Below are 23,341 nucleotides of genomic sequence, written 5' to 3' on the forward strand. Positions count from 1 at the left end.
AGTGGGTGCGGCTTATATTCAGGTGCGCTCAATAGTCCAGAAATTACGGTAGTAGCGGTCTGATAAATAGGACATACAATGCTAATACAAGTCCACTAATGGCAATATAATTCTCCAGCCTATTCAAGAGAATGTTGTGATCTATCGCGTCGAATGCAGCACTAAGATCTAAAAGCACTAGAAGAGAAATGCTGCCACGATCAGCTGATAAGAGCAAGTAATTTGTAACTCTGATAAGTGCAGTCTCTGTAGTGTGATGGGCCTAAATCCTGACTGAAATTGTTCAATTATTCAATTTCTCTGTAAAAATGAATATAGTTGGGAGGACAATACCTTTACTAGTATTCTCGACATAAACAGGAGATTTAAAATTGGTCTGTAATTAGCCAATTCTCTAGGATTAAGCTGTGGCTTTATAATAAGCAGTTTGATAACTGCCATTTTAAAGTTTCTTAGGTCATGTCATAAGAACAGCAAGGAGTTAATAATATTAAGAAGAGGTTCTGCGATTACTGGGATTTCCTCTTTTATGAGCTTAGTTGGTATTGGATCTAACATACATGTTGTGCCTTTTGATTTTTTGACAAGTGACAGCGAAGGTTTGAAGTTGCATGTGAGCAAAATTATGAGACACTGTAATCTGAGGTGTTGTTGATTGCATAGTTCCAATTTTATTTCTGATTATTTCAATTTTTTCAGTAAAGATATTCATGAAGTATTACTATTGTTCTTCGACAGAATATCTGGTTCAGTTGATGCTTTATTCCTAACCAATTTAGCCAAAGTACTGAATAAACACCTTGGATTTTTGTGGTTATTTTCTATGAGTGTGCTAAAATATGCTGAACTGGCAGCTTTCCTTCCATGCACGGCGAAATACCTTTTGTATTCTTCCACTCATTTTCTGAGCTGCTCTCTTGAGAGCATGAGTGTGATTATTGTACCATGGTGCAAGGCTTTTTACTTGAATTTTCTTTAATCGAAGGGGGGCGACACTATCAAGATTGTTAGAGAAGACTGTATTTATATTTTCTGTTATTTCATCAAGTTCTTCTAGATTCTTTGGATTAGTATTTTTTACTGAGTATGTGAGACAATTCTTGAAGATTATTAGTGAAGCTATCTTCAATGATTTAAATAATAGTACTACCTGAATGATAGCATGGTGTAGATTGAGTGACATTAGCTGATTGCAACAAACAAGAGATGAGGTAATGATCTGAGATGTCATCGCTCTGCGTATCAGTATCAACTCCATATGACAGAATTAAATCTAGCAGATGATTTTGTTACAGTTTATTCATTGTAAACTTCTAAAAGTGCACTGATTAAATTTAATTAAGTAATTACATATTAAAAACATAAAATATTATATAAACAATTTAAATATTAAAAATATAAATGTTTCACAATTTCCTAGGCGAATGTTTAAACTATGTGCAATGTGGTTTTAAAATTATTTAGATTTAGGAAAATAAAGAACTTCTCGTCCAAACCACACCCAAAATTACTTTTCAACTAGCCAAGTTCTTAAGAATTTTTGGGATGTCCGTGAGTAGGAGAATTACCACCAAATGAAAACCCTAGCAAGATAAGAACATCAGTGCATTTCGTTTGTCATTTTTAGGTGAACTAGATGAAGCCTGTTCGTCCAGTAAATATAAATTAGCCTATAGACATTACCAGTCTGTCTTAAATTGCTTTAAAAATCTAGAATCCACATTTCATAGAACAAAGAACATTGTGATATAAAATTAATGTGGATCATTTCTGCACACTTTGGCCCCTTAGGGATCCCTTTAAAAAATAAAAATAAAAACCCTAGAATTTCCCCTTATCATTAGTCTTCATGATGTTGTATATATGAACAAATAATGACAAATGGCTGGCACAATCAATTGAGTGCTGAGAGCCTAGAGCAGCTTTTGGCAGATAAGCTTACATGAATTAAAGCCCTGATCCCTCATCTGCTTCCAGGAACCTTAAAGACACATTTTATTTGGCTGATGTTGTTTAAAGCAAGATGCCAAAGTGCTATTCCTGGAGTCCATTCATTCAGCGGGGAATGATGGATTAAGAAAGCTTACTTGCTTAAGGGGGCAACTGGGCAGTTTATGTCCTCTTGTGACACTCCCTCATGTCCACTCTGCTTCCTCTTCCTTTTCCAAAGCTTTAGATGATTTCTTAGTCATTCTCTCAGTCAGAATAATCACACACACATACTATAAGCCTGTCTGACTCTGTAGGTTGTTTGGTGGATGAGACATCGTTTCTGTCTGTCACCCAGTGTCTGAATATGTCGATTAGGCTGTCGGATATGTCTTTTAGCCTGTCCATCACCATCAGTGAACTATAATCAGGGCTTAAACAGATTCCCATATAAACACATCATTTGAATGAACATGCTGTTCATTCAAAAAGATTACACTGTTTTATGCAATAGCAGTTTAAATATAGATGGGCTATATAAAACTCATGCACAAAAAATAGCACATCCACTGCAGACATAACCAAGCCCATTGATGTGTGATTGTGTGTGTGTGTGTGTGTGTGTGTGTGAGAGAGATCAGCAGAGAGCGTGGGATGATAATGTATAATGTAGGTTGGATTTTCATAGAGTGCTGGAAAGAGATGCACACTGCTACTGGCCTCTGATTGACTGTAAGAAGAGACAAAGCCTCTGATTGGTAGAGGAATGATGACACTGCATGTAGATACACCAATCAGCCACAACATTTAAACCACCTGCCTAATATTGTGCAGGTCCCCCACATGCCGCCAAAACAGCACCAACCCGCATCTCAGAATAGCTGAGATGCTATTCTTCTCACCAGAGTGGTTATCTGAGTTACCTTAGATTTTGTCAGTTAGAACCAGTCTGGCCTTTCTCTGTTGACCTCTTTCATCTACAAGGCATTTCCATCCACAGAACTGCTGCTCACTGGATGTTTTTTGTTTTTGGCACTATTCTGAGTAAATTCTAGAGACTGTTGTGCATGAAAATCCCAGGAGATCAGCAGTTACAGAAATACTCAAACCAGCCCGTCTGGCACCAACAATCATCCATCTGATTATCTAATCTTTCAATTGTAGGTCAGCAGTGCAGTTTTCTCTCTCTTGTTCTCTCTCTCTCTCTGTCACACTCTTATGTGTGACGAACAATGTGTACATGGATGGATACCCCATTTAGACAGTCAGGGCTGTTTCTAGGTAAGATTCTGAAGGAGTTCTGGCCTGAATCTTTGGAGTTGAACACTGCTGGCTCACTCTGAATGGATGCTGCTGACACTGAACATGTGTGTCAGGACACTAAACCACTCACTTTTTATTCAAATTCCCTCACAGTTAATTTATTTGACTAAACAAGGACTGCAGGATTGTTTGCTCACTCTCAATTTAAGTGTGCTCTGTTGGCATGACAGAAAACCTTTCATTTTTGTGCCAAACATACAGTGCCAAATAAGAAAAATAAAACAACATTAGTGGTATTACAAGTGGTATTAACAAAAATTAGAACTTAGCAGCAAACTATAAAGAAAGATGGTACAACAAGTGAAAAGCAAACAAATAGCAAAAAAGAAAAAGGAATATACTAGGAAAGTAACATTAAACATTAATATTAACATTGCAGGTTCAATACAATTTAAGCTCAATCAACAGCATTTGTAGCACAATGTTGATTACTACAAACATTTATTTTGACTCGTCCCTCATTTTCTATAAAAAAAAGCAAAAATCTGTGTTTCAGTGAGGCACTTATAATGGAAGTGAATGGGGCCAATCTGTAAACATTAAAAAACCCACTGTTTCAAAAGTATAGCCACAAAATATAAGATGCCAAGATGATGTAATGCTGTAAACACTAAAACCCTAAAATGACAGTAAAAACAAAGATTTCAACAACTTTAAAGATCAAATAACACATGAGTTTAAACAGAAGAATTAATGAAATTCTTCACTTAGCTTTAGTAAAATTATAAACTTTACATTTCTGCTTTTAAACTCTCCAAAATGTGGCCCTATTCACTTCCATTGAACGTACATCACTGTAACATCGATTTAGAATTTTTGTTTTTAAAGGAGAAACAAGTCTAAATTAATTTTCATGGTAATCAACATTATACCACAAATATGCCACATATGGAGCATAACATACATTGAACCAGGAATATTCCTTTAATTTAATAAGTAAAACAAAACAAGAAATTCTATCTAACTATCAGTCAATTTCAGAATGTTTTTGCAGTTATTCCATCTGTTCAAACGAATCTTTTGCACAAATTTAAGTTTTTTTTTTTTTGTGTGTGTGAATGTATTTGTCCATTGTCATGTATTTTCTTACATTCTCAAATATTCACACATGCAGTGTGAGAAGTCTGTTTGTTTGTTTGTGCTTTTTAACTTTATTCTCCACAGGATTAGAGGTCTGCCCTACAAAACAAAAAGGCAGTAACTGCATTTTTGGTCAGAAATGAGTTATTATCATTTTCATGACATTCAAGGCATCCTTTGTTATGTGACAAAACATCTTATCTCAAATGTGTGTCGTTTTGGAGAAAAATGGTAGTCGTTTGTACAGTAACTGCAAAAAGCCCTAGTGAAACAAAGCATGAGTACAGTAACATCCATTACTGTATTCTTGTTATCTTTTACCTAACAAAAAATAACCGTGTTGCTGCGCAGTGAAGGTACTGTTTACATGGTGAACACACACAGCTGACTTCGTCCTCACGGGACGGTTTTAACATTTGCGATTTCACCCTTCTAACTTCACACAAATTTTGTTTGAGATGGCACAAAGCTGGGGAAAGAAGATGGTCGAACTGGCATTGAAAAGAAAATACCCGGAGAATGGTAAGTAACAGTGACAAATTAAACATTTAGAGGCTAGGCTATCACAATATAAACACCTGTCAGCCACCAGGGCGGGACTTCCTCTCAGAGGTCCATTCAGATAGCATTATGCTAATTGACAGGCAATGTTTTAAATAGCTTTGCTTACCTGCCCCCGATTCTCCCTGCTCCTAGCTGTAACTTTATCCTCTGTAACTTCACATCATCGCCGATGCCATGTCATCATTTTGTTGTTCATGTCACAAAGTTATAATCCAACCAGCGGTGGAAAAATATTCAATAACTAGAAAAGCATGTGGTCCTATTCAAAATAAATTGTCCCAATTTGGGCCTTGATACAGCTTAGCAATGTGAGACTTTAAGCAGCTGTTTCAGCATCAGAACAGCTTCCGGGTGGAAAATATTGACCTAAAATGGTCAAATTAGTTTGGGTTTGGTATATCCATGTTCAGGAAAACAGATGGTTCCAATTATTTCAAATACAGTGTATCTAACACACCCAGAGCCCAAGTTGTAGCAAAATAGTTTTTGGAGAATCTGTAGTTACTGCCTTTTACTTGGTATGGTGCCACGGTTTTGGTAAGTAATACAAAGCAAGAATACAGTAACTGCAAAATAGTGGTAAAATATCAAATTAAATATGAGGATTGATATGTACAAAGAATAAGCTAATATAAAGTAACAAAGCAGCCACATGTCCAATAATCTACCTACAACTACTTAGGCTGGATGACAGGATAACTTTAAAGTCATTTTTCTCAGTTCTGCACTCTGTGTAGTTACTGCCTTTTTGCTTTGTAGGAGAGTTTTGTTTTTGCTTTTGAAAGAGACTATAGTTTTTTCATCACTCTCTGTTTATTCAGCAGAACGTTTTAATTAAACATTAATTGAAAAACATGAATTGACTGCTGTGGTGAAAATGAATGTACATGTATGCTTCCATCCACACATATGTATACAAGGAATACTGAATGCATTTCTGTGTGTCTCACAGTATCAGGTAGGGCAGCTGTACTCAGTAGCAGAGGCAAGTAAAAATGAGACGGGTGGCGGAGAAGGGGTGGAGGTGTTGAAAAATGAACCCTACGAGAAGGATGGAGAGAAGGGACAGTACACACACAAAATCTACCACTTGCAGAGGTACAAGGTCAAACATTTCGGGTTTTACTATCCTTATGGGGACATTTGGTACCCACAAAGTGATAAATACACGCTACACACACACACACACACACACACACACACACACACACACACACACACACACACAACTTAACTGTACAATATTAAGGTCAAAATTAAAGGGATAGTTCATCCCAAAATGAAATTCTGTCCTTTAGTCACCCTCGTGACATTTCAAACCTTCATGACTTATTTTCTCAATCAAACAGAGAGGTTTATCAAAATGTCCTAGTTGCTCTGTTCCATATAGTGAAGGTGAATGGCGACTGATGCCATTGAGCTCCAAAAAAATGACACAGAAAAAAAAGAACCGTAAAGATGCTGCATTTTAAAAGAGATCAAATATGACTTGTACAATATATTACTATATTTTCTTCTAGTCTTCTAAAGCCACACAATAGCAAGCAAGATTTTGAGAGCTGCACCGGAAGGGAACATTTTCAGTGAATAATGACTTAAATTGCGGCCTGTTCTCCACACAAAGTATGATTTCTGAAAACGTAGAAAGTAATTCACAAGGGAGGGCATATCAACTTTGTCTTTTAAGTACTTTCATGGTGCTTTATTTTCATTTTGGGTGTTCGAACTATGTCCGTCTCCATTTACCTGCATTGCTCCATCAAAGAACATTTTTGGAGTTTAGAACGGCATGAGGGTGAGTAAATGGTGAAGAAGTTTTTATTTTGGGGTGAACTAACCCCTTAAGGTCATATTTGTTTCTGGTTTGAAAGGAATTACATTGTTTTCAGAATCAATTTCTATATGTTTTTAAATCTTTAGGCTCATTCCCCTTTCTGCTTTTTCAGTAAAGTCCCCTCGTTTGTGCGAATGCTTGCACCATCGTCAGCACTGAACATTCACGAGAAAGCTTGGAATGCCTATCCATACTGCCGCACAGGTAACACACCCTTATATTCTCTCACTCACACTCACTCACTCACACACACACACACACACACACACACACACACACACACACACACACACACACACACACACACACACACACACACACACACACACACACGTTGTGTTTCCATGTTTTATGGGGACTTTCCATAGACATAATGGTTTTTATACTGTACAAACTTTATATTGTATCCCCTAAACCTAACACTACCCCTAAACCTAACCCTCACAGAAAACATTCTGCAATTTTACATTTTCAAAAAACATAATTTAGTATGATTTATAAGCTGTTTTCCTCATGGGGACCGACAAAATGTCCCCACAAGGTCAAACATTTTGGGTTTTACTATCCTTATGGGGACATTTGGTACCCACAAAGTGATAAATACACGCACACACACACACACACACACACACACACACACACACACACACACACACACACACACACCCCTTAGTCTTAACTCATTGGCTATTTGCTCTGTGTTTATTCTTGCTTTCTTATTATAATTACTGCGCTATCTGTTTCGCTATCTGTTTCTCTTTCTCTTTCTCTCTCTCTCCCTCCCCATCACTGAATTTGAGGGCACTGAATAATTCACTGTTTGAACAGAGTAGGAGTGGAGTTACAGCACAGGAAACTGAGATTATACTGATACATTCCCTTCACACATATTTTCACAGTCTCAGATACAGTAACATTGTAGCATTACATCAGAGGTATTTAAAAGTTCCAGATTTCCATCCTAGCAAACATCCAAATCATCATCACTTAAACTGACTCAATATGTTGTGTAGCTATGTATTGCTATTTCATTGCAACTATTCAAGTTTGCAGCCATAATACCTTTTCAAAGGAAGAAATAACAAATCCTTAATAGTCAAAGACTACTGCTTTGTCTAGTATAGAATAGCAAAGAATTTAAGAAATGCTAATCAATTAAACTAAACTAAACTTCTCATTTGAGGGTTATGTGTTAACAACCACTGGCTGAATTGCATTAAGTGAATTTGGCTGATTGCATAAACAGAAATCATCAAGCTGATTAGTTGTACAATTGTAAATACATTTTGCCACTTTAGGAAAAAGCCTGTAAATTTTTTTCGTATGGAGTGTGTATGGCTCCACTAATTGGTGACCTTTGTATTACATGTTACTGCAATGTTTTTTAATTCCTGGGTGAATAAATATGGACAACAAATTAACCTTGTATAACATATAACGATTGGAATTATCATAAATTAGATAGATTTCTTGAACAGAAGTATCTAATTAAAAATGTCTTTCTTTTTCTATGTTTGATCTGCGTTATCCTCCAGTAATCACTGTAAGTATTTATTATTTGCAAGCACACACACATATACATTTTAGTACAAGTCAGATGTGTTTAACATGTATATTTACAGCACAAACACACACACGCACGCACACACACAGTTTGAAAGAAGAGATGGTAACTTTAGCTTCAGTGAAAGGATATACGTCAATTTGTGTCAATGCACAGTCTGTTGAGCAGTTATGTTTTATCAGGGTTTGTTTATTGATTTGATTGACATCTGTGTTTTCAGAATGAATATATGAAAGAAAATTTCCTCATCAAGATTGAGACGTGGCACAAGCCTGACATGGGGCAGCAGGATAATGTGAGTGCTAATGACGTGTATGTGTGTAAGATGTGGCTGTCAGGGGCGTAGATTCTGGGGGGATGGGGAGGAGATGGTAACCCAACCCCACCCCATCACCACCCCAACCGCACTATACTAATCCACACTAGCAAGAAACACTTTCCCAATATTTATACTATGACTAATGACATATGTAGAATACATTTTACAACATTCTGCAACATTTCTGGTATTTCAATATTCATACTATGATTAATGACATATGCAGAATACATTTTACAACGTTTTGCAACATTTCTGGTATTTCAACATGGAGTTGTAAATAAAGGTTGGGGGGGAAGGAGGGGGGCTTGTCAAGATAGTCCTGTTAATCATAATGCCAGCACACGTAAGCAGCTGCTTACCTCACTCCTGTGACGATTCTTCCGGCATCCCTCCACCACCCCTACTCCTCCTTGATTATTAAACTTAACCAACTTTAGTTCAGTAGTCCTGATGGGGGAAACTTAGAGCACGAGCTGAGCTGCACGCTCAAGCACCTCCCCTTTATGGACAGAAAGACAAATTTGTATACTCTTAACAATCTGTTAACCAGTTACACTTCAGGGGCTAGGTGGACATGCAAACTAAATGACTGAGGTGCAAGGCAAATAAGAGCTGCTCGGAGCCCTTTAGCGTAACACGTAGCAATATGCGTTGCTGCATAAACTTGAGTAGTTGGTTAATAGACATCATGCAGTGGCACATTTGTTCTTCTCTTCTAAGAGTTCTTCTCGAGTCCCAGATTTTTCAAATTCGACAAGAGAGAAACCTGATCAATTCAAGGAATGCAAGATCCTCTTACATCAATAGAAGGTCTTATTTGAACTGATGTTTCCAGCCAAATTGAGAATAGATACTAAGGATGACTACAAAATATTTACATGCCCACAACAAGCATTGTTTTTCAAAGAGAAAATGGGTGAGTAAGCCATCTGGTGTTTTTCATGAGGCCCCAGAGTGTATTAACATGCTATACTTTCTACTGACTGTCTAATGAAGTTGAGCGCCATTTTTGTTTCTTTTTGTGTTGGTCCCGACTAGTTGCTAGAGTATGTTTTGTGGAATAACACTCCTTCAAGAAACCTTTTGCATCAATGAAGGGAAGCTTTTGCACTGAAGTTCCCAGACAAATTTAAAATAGATATTAAGGATGGCTGTAAAATATTTACATGCCCACAGCAAGCATTGTCTTTCATAAACCAATGGACTGAGGAAGTCATGGTATGTTTCTCAGGTGCCTCCAGATGGACTGACTCACTGAATATGCCTTTGGCCATCCGAGGAAGCTGGGCACCTTTTTTGTTTATTTTTGTTATGGTGGCTGGAGTTTTGTGGAAGAAAGGATAATATTATGGATAAAGCTGCTTGTTCTTTGAGCTTATGCCTCCTATTGGATGGAGTGTGTTTCGTGGATTTCTTTTTTGCAGGACATTGGAATGTTTATGTCATTTGCTGCATGTATGAAACAGCCGGCTCACTGAACACTTGTTTGAATGTCCGAGGAAACTGAACATCTTTATTATTATTTAATTTTTATGTATTTTTTTATGTATTTTTCATGTATTATTTATTAATTTTTTTGTGCTGGTTCCGCTACAAGCTGGAGTTTGTTTTGTGAAGGATCGCACCTTCGAGACAGTTTTGTGTATTAATCTACATGTTTTTGGTGTTTATTCTGCCTATTGGCTGGCATTTGTTTTATAGATTACCTTTTGTTGTGTAATTCTGTTTCACAAAATTTGTATAGAAACACCGGACTTTAGCAATCCGATGGCAAAGTTGTCGTGGGGACTCTCGCAGACATTCATGGACTATTTGAGTTTGGAGGGATGGACGCCAGTTGGCGCTGTCGTGCGTGGGGTTATTGAGCATGTTTTTCTTTTTTCTGTTTGTTTGGTTAGGGGAGAAGTTCAGGGTTTGATTGTTGCTCTAATGGGGAATGTGGTCTTTATAATTTTTGTTTTGACACACAGTCGACTTTTTCTAATATGTCAAAATGTCTAAGTTAAATATGAGTGGATTGTCTCTCTCCATGTGGAATGTGAATTGGTTGGGCACCCCATAAAAAAGCATCATCAAGAAACGCATCTTTCCCTGCAGGAAGCTAAAAAATTGGGGAAGATATGAGGTATCACACTTCTCAGCCTCCCTGGTAAAGTTTACTCCAAGGTGCTGGAGAGGAGGGTTCGGCCGATTGTCGAACCTCAGATTGAAGAGGAACAATGCAGTTTTCGTCCTGGCCGTGGAACGACGGACCAGATCTTTACTCTCGCAAGGATCCTGGAGGGGGCCTGGGAGTATGCCCATCCGGTCTACATGTGTTTTGTGGATCTGGAGAAGGCGGATCTGGAGAAGTCCCCGGGAGAGACTGTGGGAGGTGCTGCGGGAGTACGGGGTGGGGGGGTCCCTTCTTAGGGCGATCCAATCCCTGTACGTCCAAAGCGAGGGCTGTGTCCGGGTCCTCGGCACAAAGTCGAGTTCATGCCATGTGGGGGTTGGTCTCCGCCAAGGCTGCGCTTTGTCACCAATCCTGTTTGTGATATTCATGGACAGGATATCGAGGCGTAGTCGGGGTGGGGAAGGTGTGCGGTTCGGTGGGCTGGGGATCTCATCGCTGCTTTTTGCAGATGATGTTGTCTTCATGTCATCATCGGTCCGTGACCTTCAGCTCTCACTGGATCGCTTGGCAGTCGAGTGTGAAGCAGGTGGGATGAGGATTAGCACCTCTAAATCTGAGGCCATGGTTCTCAGCAGGAAACTGATGGAGTGCGTACTCCAGGTAGGGAATGAGGTTTTGCCCCAAGTGAAGGAGTTCAAGTACCTCGGGGTCTTGTTCACGAGTGAGGGGACAATGGAGCGGGAGGTTGGCCGGAGAGTCGGGGCAGCAGGGGCGGTATTGCACTCGCTCTATCGCACCGTTGTCATGAAAAGAGAGCTGAGCCGAAAGGCAAAGCTCTCGATCTACCGGTCAATTTTTGTTCCTACTCTCACCTATGGTCATGAAGGTTGGGTCATGACCGAAAGAACTAGGTCGCGAGTACAAGTGGCTGAAATGTGCTTCCTCAGAAGGGTGGCGGGCTTCTCCCTTAGAGATAGGGTGAGGAGCTCAGTCATCCGTGAGGAGCTCGGAGTAGAGCCGCTGCTCCTTTGCGTTGAAAGGAGTCAGTTGAGGTGGTTTGGGCATCTGGTAAGGATGCCCCCTGGCCGCCTCCCTAGGGAGGTGTTTCAGGCACGTCCAGCTGGGAGGAGGCCTCGGGGAAGACCCAGGACTAGGTGGAGAGATTACATCTCCACACTGGCCTGGGAACGCCTCGGGGTCGCCCAGTCAGAGCTGGTTAATGTGGCTCGGGATAGGGAAGTTTGGGGCCCCCTGCTGGAGCAGCTGCCCCCATGACCCGACTTCGGATAAGCGGTTGAAGATGGATGGATGGATGGATGAGGTGGACATGTTTTCTTTAGTGCTGGCTCAAGTAAAATCAGGGGAGTCATTACATTGATAAGTAAACATTTACAATTCAAACATCTCAAACTTATTAAAGATAAATTAGGAAGAGTCATTATTGTTTTAGCTGAAATTCAGGGACAAAGGTTGATTTTGGCTAATATTTACGCCCCTATCGTTGATGATCAGGGCATTTTTATAGATCTTGAAGGGATGTTGCAAGCCGCTGTCACCCCTTATGATATAATATTGGGAGGAGACTTTAATCTATGCTTCAAATGATGTGTAAAAATCTTCGTCTTACAGATATTTTGAGACATTTTAACACATCTGGTAGGGAATATAATTCTTTTCATCAGTCTATAAGATTTATTCTAGAATATATTTTTTTGCTATCCAAGTCCCTCATTTAATTTGTTTTAGATTGCTGAATTGAAAACATTTCAGTCTCAGACCACAACCTGGTGAGTTTAGAGATGTTGCCACAAATAGAGAAAAAGAAATCGTATAGTTTGCACTTGAATGTATCCCTTTTGCAAAATTCTGATTTCCAACAAATGTCAAAGGCTAAAGTATATGTTTACATGGAGACCAACTGATACTCAGTATCCTCTGTGGGCATGGCTTGGGAGGCACTTAAGGCGGTTCTTAAGGGTCGGATCATACAGTATGCCTCATTCATCAAAAATCCAAAGCACGAGAACTTGTGGAGAATATTTAAAGTACCGAGAAAGAGCTGAAGCATCGTATGTCATCTGATGGCCTTTTTCTACCAGTCCCTCATTAAATTCTGCTGGTGGTGAAATTTTTACCTTGGCCATTGATATTAATAATGCTTTTAATTAATTCTATATTGATCTTTGTAGTTCCACATCTTCGTCTACTGATGAAGATATTAGAAACTTTGTGGAACCATTAGATCTTCCTAAACTGATGGCTGAGCAAAAAGATTCTCTTGATTCTGAGATAAACTTGGAGGAGCTTGATGAGGTAATTTAGGCCCTGCCTACAGGCAAGGCTCCGGGGCCTGATGGCTTTGCTGCCACATTTTTTAAATTTTATGCTACAGAACTGGCTCCAATTTTGTTAGAAGTTTATACGGAATCATCAAAGAATGGAAAACTTTGCACAATCATGACACGAGCCCGGATCAGTCTGATTCTTAAAAAAGACAAAGATCCAAGCGAATGTAAGAGTTGAGGTCCAATTTCCATGATCCAGTTAGACATTACACTTTTGTCAAAAATGTTGGCTAACCGATTAAGTTATGACATCTCTTATACATATAGATCAGGTGGGGTTTATTCGGGGCTGTAGCTCTTCTGATAACATCACGTGTTTGATTAAGTCAGTGGCGAATGAACAGACTCCGGTCTCTGCCATCTCACTTGATGCCGAAAAGGTGTTTGATATGGTAGAATGGGATTATCTTTTTAAGATTTTGGAAATGTATAGGTTTGGGAATACTTTTATTGAATAGATTAAGTTACTTTATAGTCATGCTGTAGCGGCGGTACAAACAAATTGATTAATTTGAGATTATTTTACTCTGGATAAGGGCACCCGGCAGGGTTTCCCTCTTTCCCCATAATTGTTCTGTCTTGCCCAGAAAGGAGGAGGATTTTCCAGGAGTGATGGTGGGAGGTCTGGTGCATAAGCTTCTGCTTTACACAGATGATATGTTATTATACATCTCCAACCCCACTAGATCTATGCCTTGCCTCCACAGAATTATTAATTAATTTTCTAAATTCTCAGGATACAGAGTCAGTTGGTCTAAATCCGAAGCTTTAGCCCTGACAGCGTACTGCCCGGTAACAGATTTTCAGCTGGGTGCTTTCCAGTGGCCCAAACAAAGCATTAAGTATTTGGGCATTTTATTCCCATCTAATTTGTGTGATTTAGTTAGTTAATGTTGACCCTTTATTAAAAAGGTTTTCAAGTGATGCGAGTAGGTGGGCCTTATTACATTTATCGATGATTGAGAAGGTTAATGATATTAAAATGTATTGTATTCCAAAATTCAACTACTTGTTACATTCTCTCCCTGTAGATGTCCCCCTCTCTTATTTTAAGCAATTTGATAGCATAGCGAAGTCCTTCATTTGGAATGGTAAATGTCCCAGATTACAATTTAGTAAATGACATAGGCCGATTGACAAATGTGGGCTAGGCCTACCCAAGATTTTGTTTTATTATTATGCAATCGGTCTCAGACATTTGGCTCATTGGTCACTTCCACCTGAGAGAGCCCCTGCCTGGTTTCGTATTGAACAGGAAGCCCCTATTTCGCTATTGCAAAGCCTTTCTGTCAAACTAACCAGAGAAGTTAAGTCACACCCCGTTATCTCACATTTGCACGTGATATGGACAAGAGTGGCCAGAATATTTAATTAGACATTTATTTATATGTTGCCTCAAGCAAATGGCTGAAACCCAAATTATGTATAAATTATGAAAGTCCCCTTTCTGTTGGTCAGAGTGGATTGTGAGGGGGGTTACTACACTCGGAGACCTATATGAGAGTGTTGAGATCTTATGAAAATTTGTGTCATCATTTTGGGATTCCCAGATCTCAGTTTTATAGGTATTTATAGCTGTGCCACATGCTCTGTACTGTTTTTGGGAGTAGTACACACACCCCTAAATTGGCAGATACTTTGGGAGAGGTGATTTCTGCTTTTGGAAAAGGACATGAGGCATCAGTGTATTACTCCCTGCTCATTAAGAGTTAATTGGACCCCCTCTAGATTATATAGGCTAGGTCTTAAAGACACACCCGCCTGCTGGCGATGCCAATCAGAAGTTGGAGACACAACCCATGTATTTCGGGAGTGTGTTAAGATCCAAGATTTTTGGTTAAAGGTTCAGAATTATTTGTGTGACCTTTTTGGGCACTCAAATTTAACTTTGCCCCAGACTTAGTATTTTGGGCGATGGGGCAGTCATACATTTGGGGAAAAATATATAAAAAATTGGGTCCAGACTAGCATGATGATTGGCAGACAAATTATTTTAAGGGGTTGGAAGTCGGACAGAACTCCACAATTTCTGGAGTGGTGTGCAGAGATATGGAGGGTGGTAGCTTTTTCAGGATATGGCAGGTAGAAGGCTGGGGTTTGGGGACTTGTTTTTCAGGAAGTGGAATAGATATTTGGCAATTTTGAGGGACTCTCAGGGAAGGGATGAGGAGAGAGATGTTTAGTTTAATTATGCATGTTTATTATATCTTTTATGTTATTATTTTTGTGTGTGTGTATTATTTTATATGTTGATTCGGTGTGTATGTGTTGTGTTTTTCTCTGATGTGTTATTTTATTTGAATCAATAAAACATTTTAATTACAAAGGATTTACACATGTGTCAGATGGACACTTTTGGAGCATCTCATTTTGGTTGAGCCATGTCATAAACACAGCGTGTTTAGGTCGCTGGGTCAAGTTAAACATGGTTTTGAAACTTAGCAAATACATTCTTGATACATTGGCGATTCCCCCTTCATTGGGAATTGTGATTCGTCCAGCTGTGTTTGAACACAAGAAAGCATTCTAAACTTGTGCAAGCCCAAGTGTGGTTTGTTGTCTATACAGCTGTGCGTTGGCAATACACATAGAGTTTCACTTACTGCCCCCTGCTGAAAACAATTGGTACTTCAAGTTTGGTTGGAATATTTTTGTACTGTCCAAGGACATGATTAATTTGCTTAATTTTTAATATAATTAATCACACTGAATTAGCATGTTAAATTGACAGCTCTAGTAATAATTAATTATGTTAATTAAGTTTGGGTTAATATTTATTTGTGAATCTGACCATGATAACATAAAATTATCAATTTCAGTTAGAGGAGAAAATTATTTACATATAACAGGATTATATATATATATATATATATATATATATATATATATATATATATATATATATAATAAAGCACAAAATATTAGTAACTGTATTCCACTACAGTTACAATTTAAATAATTGGTCATCAAAATACAGTTACATTCAAAAAGTATTTTGATTACTGAAGAGACTACTTTGCATTTTACTGTCATTTGTTTCATTTCATATTTAGTCCTTTCAGGACATTTTGGCATATAAATGATGTGATCCAAAGTGCATTTGAACATCGATTAATCACTTTCTTATGATGTGTTACAATCATACGAGCAGACAGAGTAAGTAAGTTTGGATCAGAAGAAATTGAAATAAACCTTCATGTGAACATGTAACTTTATGCTAAGCTAAATGCTATTTCTATTTCTATATTCTTTAAATTCACCTGATAATAGGCACGATCATATTGTTTTTTTTAAATCATGAAAGTTCACGTTAGATCATAATTCGTTTTCTCTTGTAAGATCTTTGATATTATGGCAAAAATCGTATTCTTGATGAGAATTTCTGTATTGTTTTTCTGTAAAAATATCATAAAAGTCCTTAAAACAAGATGCATTTGCTTTATCTTGTTTTAAAAGAAACACAACATATGATATTTAGGTTTTTCAGAGAATGTATTTTTAACATGTGTTTTTTGTCTTACTGTACTGGTAGTTTTTATAGTCAAAACAAGTAAAAAACACTACCAGTGCTGAAGAAGTAATCCAAAGTATTTAGATTACATTATTGACATTGAGAAATTAATGGAATATGTTACAAATGACATTTTACAGCATGTATTCTGTAATCTGTAGTGGAATACATTTTAAAAGTAACCCTTAATGTAAATACACCAATATAATTTAGCTATATAAAATGGTATGTGTATATATGTATATATATATATATATATATATATATATATATATATATATATATACATATATATATATATATATACAGTGGTATGCAAGGATATGTTAAAGTTGTTAATATAAATGATTAGTTGTTTTTGTCTGGCTTATGTGGATATATCACAGTGAGGGACAGGGTGAGGACAGCAGCCAGGCAGGCATTTCAGATGAGCAGGTAAGAATAAAAAATGTCTGATAGGGAAGAATGTTTGATTTGATACACAATATGCAAATATTTAAGAATATGCTATGAAAGTTAATTTATCTGGGCATTATTTTGAAGTGTTTTTATGCACCGTGTAACATATTGTAATGAAATTAAATGTTTTGATCATACATAGTTGGAGACTTGCAGTCCTGTTGATATTATTATAGATATCCTAGTAGCAGTCAGCCACCAGGTGACTGTTCAGAAAACACTTTGACTGTAGATCAAGAATCGCACAGATACACCACTTTTATTTCTCTGAGGAGAATAAATCAATAACACTGTATTAAAGTCTATATAGACAGACAGATAGATAAATAACTTAATGATCAAACCAAATCTACGCCCTTGGTTGCAATATGTCTGACCTCTTGTGGTTCCTTTTTAACCAAGCACGTTTACATGCACCTTCTTACACAGATTATGCTTAATAGGTCAACAACCTGGGTGGTCAGTTAAACGCATTAAATGACTTTCATTTATCGTTGTAAATTCATAAACGCCGTAAGACCAGTCGACAGGGGTACATTGTTTTCCCATTACACCTTTTCGCATTGCATCTAAACACCTTAACCGTTGTTCTTACTGGTTTACCCAATGTGCGCACATGTGGAGTGCATGCCTCTTCACGGTTTGATGTCAAAAGCAGAGAATAACGGGATTATTTCAAATGACATGTAAACGCGGATGCTTTTTGTATATTTTTAATAAGCTGATTTTTGGAGGAATGAGCGTATTGGTGGGCATGTACAATAAACATGCTGTGTTCATCTCTGCAGGTTCACGGTCTAGATCCAGACACGTGGAAAAAGGTGGATGTGGTGTACATAGACATTGCAGACCGGAGTCAGGTTGAGCCAAAGGTGAGGTTCAACAGGCTTCACAAGTATCACAGTTTTTGTTTGTTGCTATGAGGACCAGGTACATGTCTAATCAGTGCTCTCACTCTCTCTAGGACTATAAACCAGAAGAAGACCCCACAAAGTTTAAGTCTGTAAAGACTGGCAGAGGGCCACTCGGTCCTGATTGGAAGGTGAGAGACACCCACTATTTAAACTATACAGCCACAGTAAGTGCATGTTTGCTGTATGACCATTGAGCTTGAATTATTTGTGGGAATGTATATCTAAACAGTTTTTGATCTGTGTGTGCAGAAAGAACTACCTAAAAAGAGAGACTGCCCACACATGTGTGCCTACAAACTTGTTACTGTCAAGTTCAAGTGGTGGGGCCTGCAAAACAAAGTGGAGAACTTCATTCAGAAGGTCAGTGTGTCTGAGAGTGTGTGAAACATCTAGGGCAGTAATTCCCAACCAGGGGAACGCATACCCCAGGAGGTACACAAGCAGGTTCCAGGGGGTTCGGGAAAATAATTGAATTTTGATTTGTTTAACCTATAAAACAAAATGTACAGTATGACTTAAAACAAAAATAATAGGGATTAGGTCTGGCAAAACAAATATAGGCTTATTGATAAAATCCCAAGATCGATCTTCTAATATGTAAAATTGAGCACGGAGATGTAAATGTTTTGAGAGATTGAGAGTAAAAGTATGACTCGTTGTTTAATGCATGTTCAAAGATGAGATCCATGCAATCTATTTGTCAATGATAATGTCCCTTTTAATATCCTTTCTGTTCTTTACAGTCAGTTGTTGAAAAAAAAAGAGAAACATGTATTGAAGAAGCTACCATTACACTTGTTAATGGTAATTAAAAAAAGAATTACTCAGCTGGTAATCTTAAAGAGACAGTACCGTTTTAGCAATAGTTCTATATACTGTATCTATGTAAATACACATAAACTAGTAAAAATTAGGCATATAAACAATAAACATGTAGGCCTAACACACATATATATATATATATTTACTGTATATGTGTGTATATGATTGGCTGCCACGGACCGCTTACAAGAAAAACAATGCAAAGATTTGAGTTATTATAAAGTTTACAGTTATTTTAAGTTGTTTTTGAAGTTGTATATATATATTTTAAATATACATTTACAAGTTTTAATAAAAAAAATAATATATAATTTGAATACATTTTTTCAGCTCTTTTATGTCACCCCTTTGTCACGACTTTCCTTTTTGGCTGATGTCACCAAGTACTCTGATTTTATAAAGTTTAGAGTTTTTAAACACTTTTCATGATCCAGAAGTGTCTCCCTACATTTTTTCTCGTCAAATATCTTGTTTCACTTCTGAAAGAGTTTCATGTTGACTTTACGGTAAATTCATGACATCTTGCAAAACTAAAAAAAATGTAAATCCACCTTCCAAAAAGATTTTGGTCCTGACTTTTTTCTTCAACATCTCTCTCTCTCTCTCTCTCTCTCTCTCTCTCTCTCCAACAGCAAGAGAAGCGTTTGTTCACTAATTTCCACCGGCAGCTTTTCTGCTGGATTGATAAATGGATCGAGTTGAACATGGATGATATCCGCAGAATGGAGGAAGAGACCAGGAGGGAACTGGATGAGGTCAGATTCCACCCAGCGGAATTTCTCTTACACCCTTTAATACCTTATATGTTTAATATAGAATTGATTAATGTTAAATGAGACATACTAAATTGATTTAGGTTCAATACGTAGCCTTCTGTATTTTATACAATATTGCAAATTGTATTTATTCAGTTCACTAAAATATGTGAAAACAGTAATTGTTTATTATCCATTGTTTTTTTTTTGCCATGGATTTGCCACAAGAGGAAAATTACACATCAGTTAATCGAACAAGTAGGCACAGCAATCGGTCAATGCCGCTAATTTAAAAATGGTTAAAATGGTTAAAAATCGTCAAATTACATAAACTGAATGTCCGATATATAGTGTAGGTCGATTGCTAGTTTTGATATGGTACTGATGAGGTTTTAGCCAATTACCTAACAGTTAAATTGTGCTGAGATACTTTTGTAGGAGCATTTTGACAGAAGAGAACAGAAATATTTGAAATGAGCATTTGAAGTGAGAATTAGTTGTGGTTTTTATTCTGTTGTTTTGAGAGTGTGACAGGTACTGTATGTCACCTTCTGCTAGTATATTCCCAATGCACAAAGACAGTTACGAGTAATGAGGCAGATGAATAATTGAATGTAGCTCATAATGAGGTCCAGTCGTTGCGAACAAAAGGGGCAGCAGAGCAGGTCACAACTGCCCAGGGAACGTGTTGGGGGCTTTCCGAGTTTCAGAGACCTTTCACTTTCAGGAACACATTAAGGCAACTCCTTCCTGTATCACATTTTAAGCCCCTCCCCATAAAGTCTCTGTATGTGCATGCACAAATGGCACTTTTATTTTTCAAATTTTGGTGTCAAAGATGGCCAAGAAATATGTCACATACAGTATGTGTTATGGTATTTAAAAATAAATGATGTAGTTTCATTGATATATATATATATATATATATATATATATATACATTTTAAAGAGATTACTCATCTCATCCTCACTCCCCCCCTGTTATTCATAGCTTGAACATCTGTAGCTCAGGTAATAATTTAGTTTCTTGTTGTGTCTTTCTCTTTTCTTGTTTATTGCTCTCCTTCTCTGTCTTTCTGTTTCTTTGTCACTTAGATGAGAGTGAAAGATCCAGTAAAAGGCATGGTGGCTCTTGAAGACTGAGGCTGCTGTTCCTGGATGCTGCCGTTCAGAATGGTAATTCACCATCTTTGGCACCCCCTAATGTCATAAAACTAAAACAGCAAGTGAAATTCCCCTAAATAACTTAAGATTTCAAATATGAACTAAATACATACTGTGATTTTCTCATCACTTTCTCTCTCTCCCTCACTTTATTTCCACTCCAACTCTCTCGCTCAGACCAGACCTGAACTACTGGGGACCAGCAGCATGACTACCCTCAATCAAAGCAAACCTACATGTCTTTTTAAACATAATCAACGTTCATCATCCAGCCCTTTGTGTGGCCTCTCCATCCTGAGCATTCTTTGTATCCTCCTTTTACTCTGACAATGGAGCACATTGACTAAATAAAATATGATTTAAGAGTTACGGCCAGTTTATGAAGTCTACTTACAACAACACAGGGACGATTGGCTGTAGCAACTTAAAAGGTCATTTATGATGTCAGATTACTATCTTCAAGCCTGTGTTTTAAGATGAGTTCAATGTTAATCAGATGCTATTTGTGTGTGTATATATGTTCAGAATATCGATTGGCAGTTAAGTTCTTGTAACAGGTTTACAAACATGGTTTTTAAAGGGATAGTTCACCCAAACATTAAAATTATCTCATCGTTTACTCACCATCATGACATCCCAAACATGTATTACTTTCTTTCTTCTGCTGAAAACCAACGAAGATTTTTTTTTTTAAATATCTCAGCTCGGTAGGTTTATACAATGCAAGTGAATGGTGGCCAGAAATTTTGAAGCTCCAAAAATCACCTAAAGGCAGAATAAAGTAATCCATTTGACTCCAGTGGTTTAATTCATATCTTCAGAAGTGGTATGATAGGTGTAGGTGAGAAACAGATCAAAATTGAAGTCCTTCTTTTTACAATAAATCTCCACTTTCACATTGTCCTTCTTTTGTTTTTGGTGATTCGCATTTCTCATGCATATCATCACCTACTGGGCATGGAGGAGAATTGATAGTAAAACATTTATTTAAATATTGATCTGTGTCTCACCTACACCTATCATATTAATTCTGAAGATATGCATTTAAAGGTGCTAAAGCGATTTTAGCGTTCTGAAACTTTCACGTGACCGAGCCATTGAATTAGCCACGCCGCCTCACTTCAAAATCCCACCCTCCAAAGATAATTTTGAAATAAAAACTGAGCAAAACAGCTGCATTGTTTGTTTCTGTGGCTGTCAAATTCAACAGTGCCACAACAGCGCCCTCAACTGACAAACATTATGAATCATAGCATCAATTATCTGCTTCAAATGAGAACATACAAAATGATTGGCAGATGAAAAGCATCAATGTCTGCGGACACATTTTTGTTTGCCTGAGATATCTGAGATATCTCAGGACACTTATTTCATTAATATCTTTAAGAGAGTTTTCATGAAAATAATAGCTTACAGCACCTTTAACCACTGAAGTTGTGTTGCTACTTTTATGCTGCCTTTATGTGCTTTTTGATCTTCAAAGTTCTGGCCACCATTCACAAAATCTTTTTAAAAATCTTTGTTGGTGTTCAGTAGAATAAAGAAAGTAATACACATTTGGAATGTCATAAGGGTAAACGATGATTTTTATTTTTGTGTGAACTGTACCTTTAAGTGAAAGTTATTCAATGTATTTTTGCAGACCAAGATGTTTCTCCATATGTGTTTTGTTTTAATCTTGTAGTGATTTGTTTTTGTTGCTATATGATTAATTTGACCCTCTTTTAACCTATATTTACCCAAAGGTACCCCTTTAAGTGTGTCTATAAATCTTTATATTATAGTACTGTACAATTCTATCTCTTCATCCTGACCCGAGACTTACTGTAACATGCATTTTGATCACGTTAAATCAAGTTAAAGTATGCATCAGCAGTTCATATTTGAAAACAGAACAGTTAATTGTGCCCAGCTCAAATCTGCTACATTCTACAGTATCATACACATGTCTTTGAAATAAGCTGAAGTTGAAATCATTAATTGCTTGTTTGTTAATTGATCAGGTATTTATGCACCAATATTAAAGGGGTAATTCATCCAAAAATGAAAATTCTGTCATAATTTACTCACTCTCGTGTTATTCCAAACTTATATGGCTTTCGTTATTTATTTCATGGAACACAAAAGACGATGCTATGCACAATGTTATCCTCAGTCACCATTTACTTTCAAATGTAGGAAAAAAGATACAGTGATATTGAATAGTGACCGAGGCTGATTAAAGCTTAAAGGGGTCATGACATGGTTTTTTTTATTGTATTATTATGTTCCCTTAGGTGCAATTATAGTATTAATATATTTTTTTTTAAGAAAAACTTTTAAAATCTAGTGATTTATGACCTTTTCCCACCCTGTTTCTCATCCTCTGATTCAAACAGTCTGTTTTGGGGCGTTTTCCATTTAAGACTTCAGTGTTAACGCTCACTGTTATGATTGGCTAACGTCAGTGCCTATGTATCAATTATTGACGCCCCCAGCCAGAACAATATGCAAGTAAACTAAGTAAAAACACTGTGATTATTCATAATGAATGAAATTGCGCTTTAAAAAGTAGTTTAAAGTTTAAAATAGATTACTTACAGTTTAGCGTCGTCGTTGTTCCCAGAATAGTCGGCACGGACTTATCTTTGAGCAACAGT

At 37.3% G+C, this 23,341-nt stretch overlaps 1 protein-coding gene across 1 annotated transcript in view; it reads left to right on the forward strand.

The window, feature by feature from the left end:
- Positions 1 to 23,172, forward strand: part of pitpnab (phosphatidylinositol transfer protein, alpha b) — a 39,353-nt gene extending 16,181 nt beyond the window's left edge. Inside the window, exons 3-12 of the mRNA XM_052117569.1 lie at positions 5,849 to 5,994; positions 6,843 to 6,934; positions 8,266 to 8,273; positions 8,515 to 8,589; positions 17,836 to 17,919; positions 18,012 to 18,089; positions 18,211 to 18,321; positions 19,416 to 19,538; positions 20,634 to 20,714; positions 20,880 to 23,172. Of these exons, the coding sequence (XP_051973529.1) occupies positions 5,849 to 5,994; positions 6,843 to 6,934; positions 8,266 to 8,273; positions 8,515 to 8,589; positions 17,836 to 17,919; positions 18,012 to 18,089; positions 18,211 to 18,321; positions 19,416 to 19,538; positions 20,634 to 20,681 (765 nt within the window). The 3' untranslated portion in view covers positions 20,682 to 20,714; positions 20,880 to 23,172. The remainder of the gene's footprint in view (positions 1 to 5,848; positions 5,995 to 6,842; positions 6,935 to 8,265; positions 8,274 to 8,514; positions 8,590 to 17,835; positions 17,920 to 18,011; positions 18,090 to 18,210; positions 18,322 to 19,415; positions 19,539 to 20,633; positions 20,715 to 20,879) is intronic.
- Positions 23,173 to 23,341: the final 169 nt, after the last annotated feature.

Source organism: Xyrauchen texanus, chromosome 44 (assembly GCF_025860055.1).
Source record: "Xyrauchen texanus isolate HMW12.3.18 chromosome 44, RBS_HiC_50CHRs, whole genome shotgun sequence".
Classification (NCBI taxonomy): domain Eukaryota; kingdom Metazoa; phylum Chordata; class Actinopteri; order Cypriniformes; family Catostomidae; genus Xyrauchen; species Xyrauchen texanus.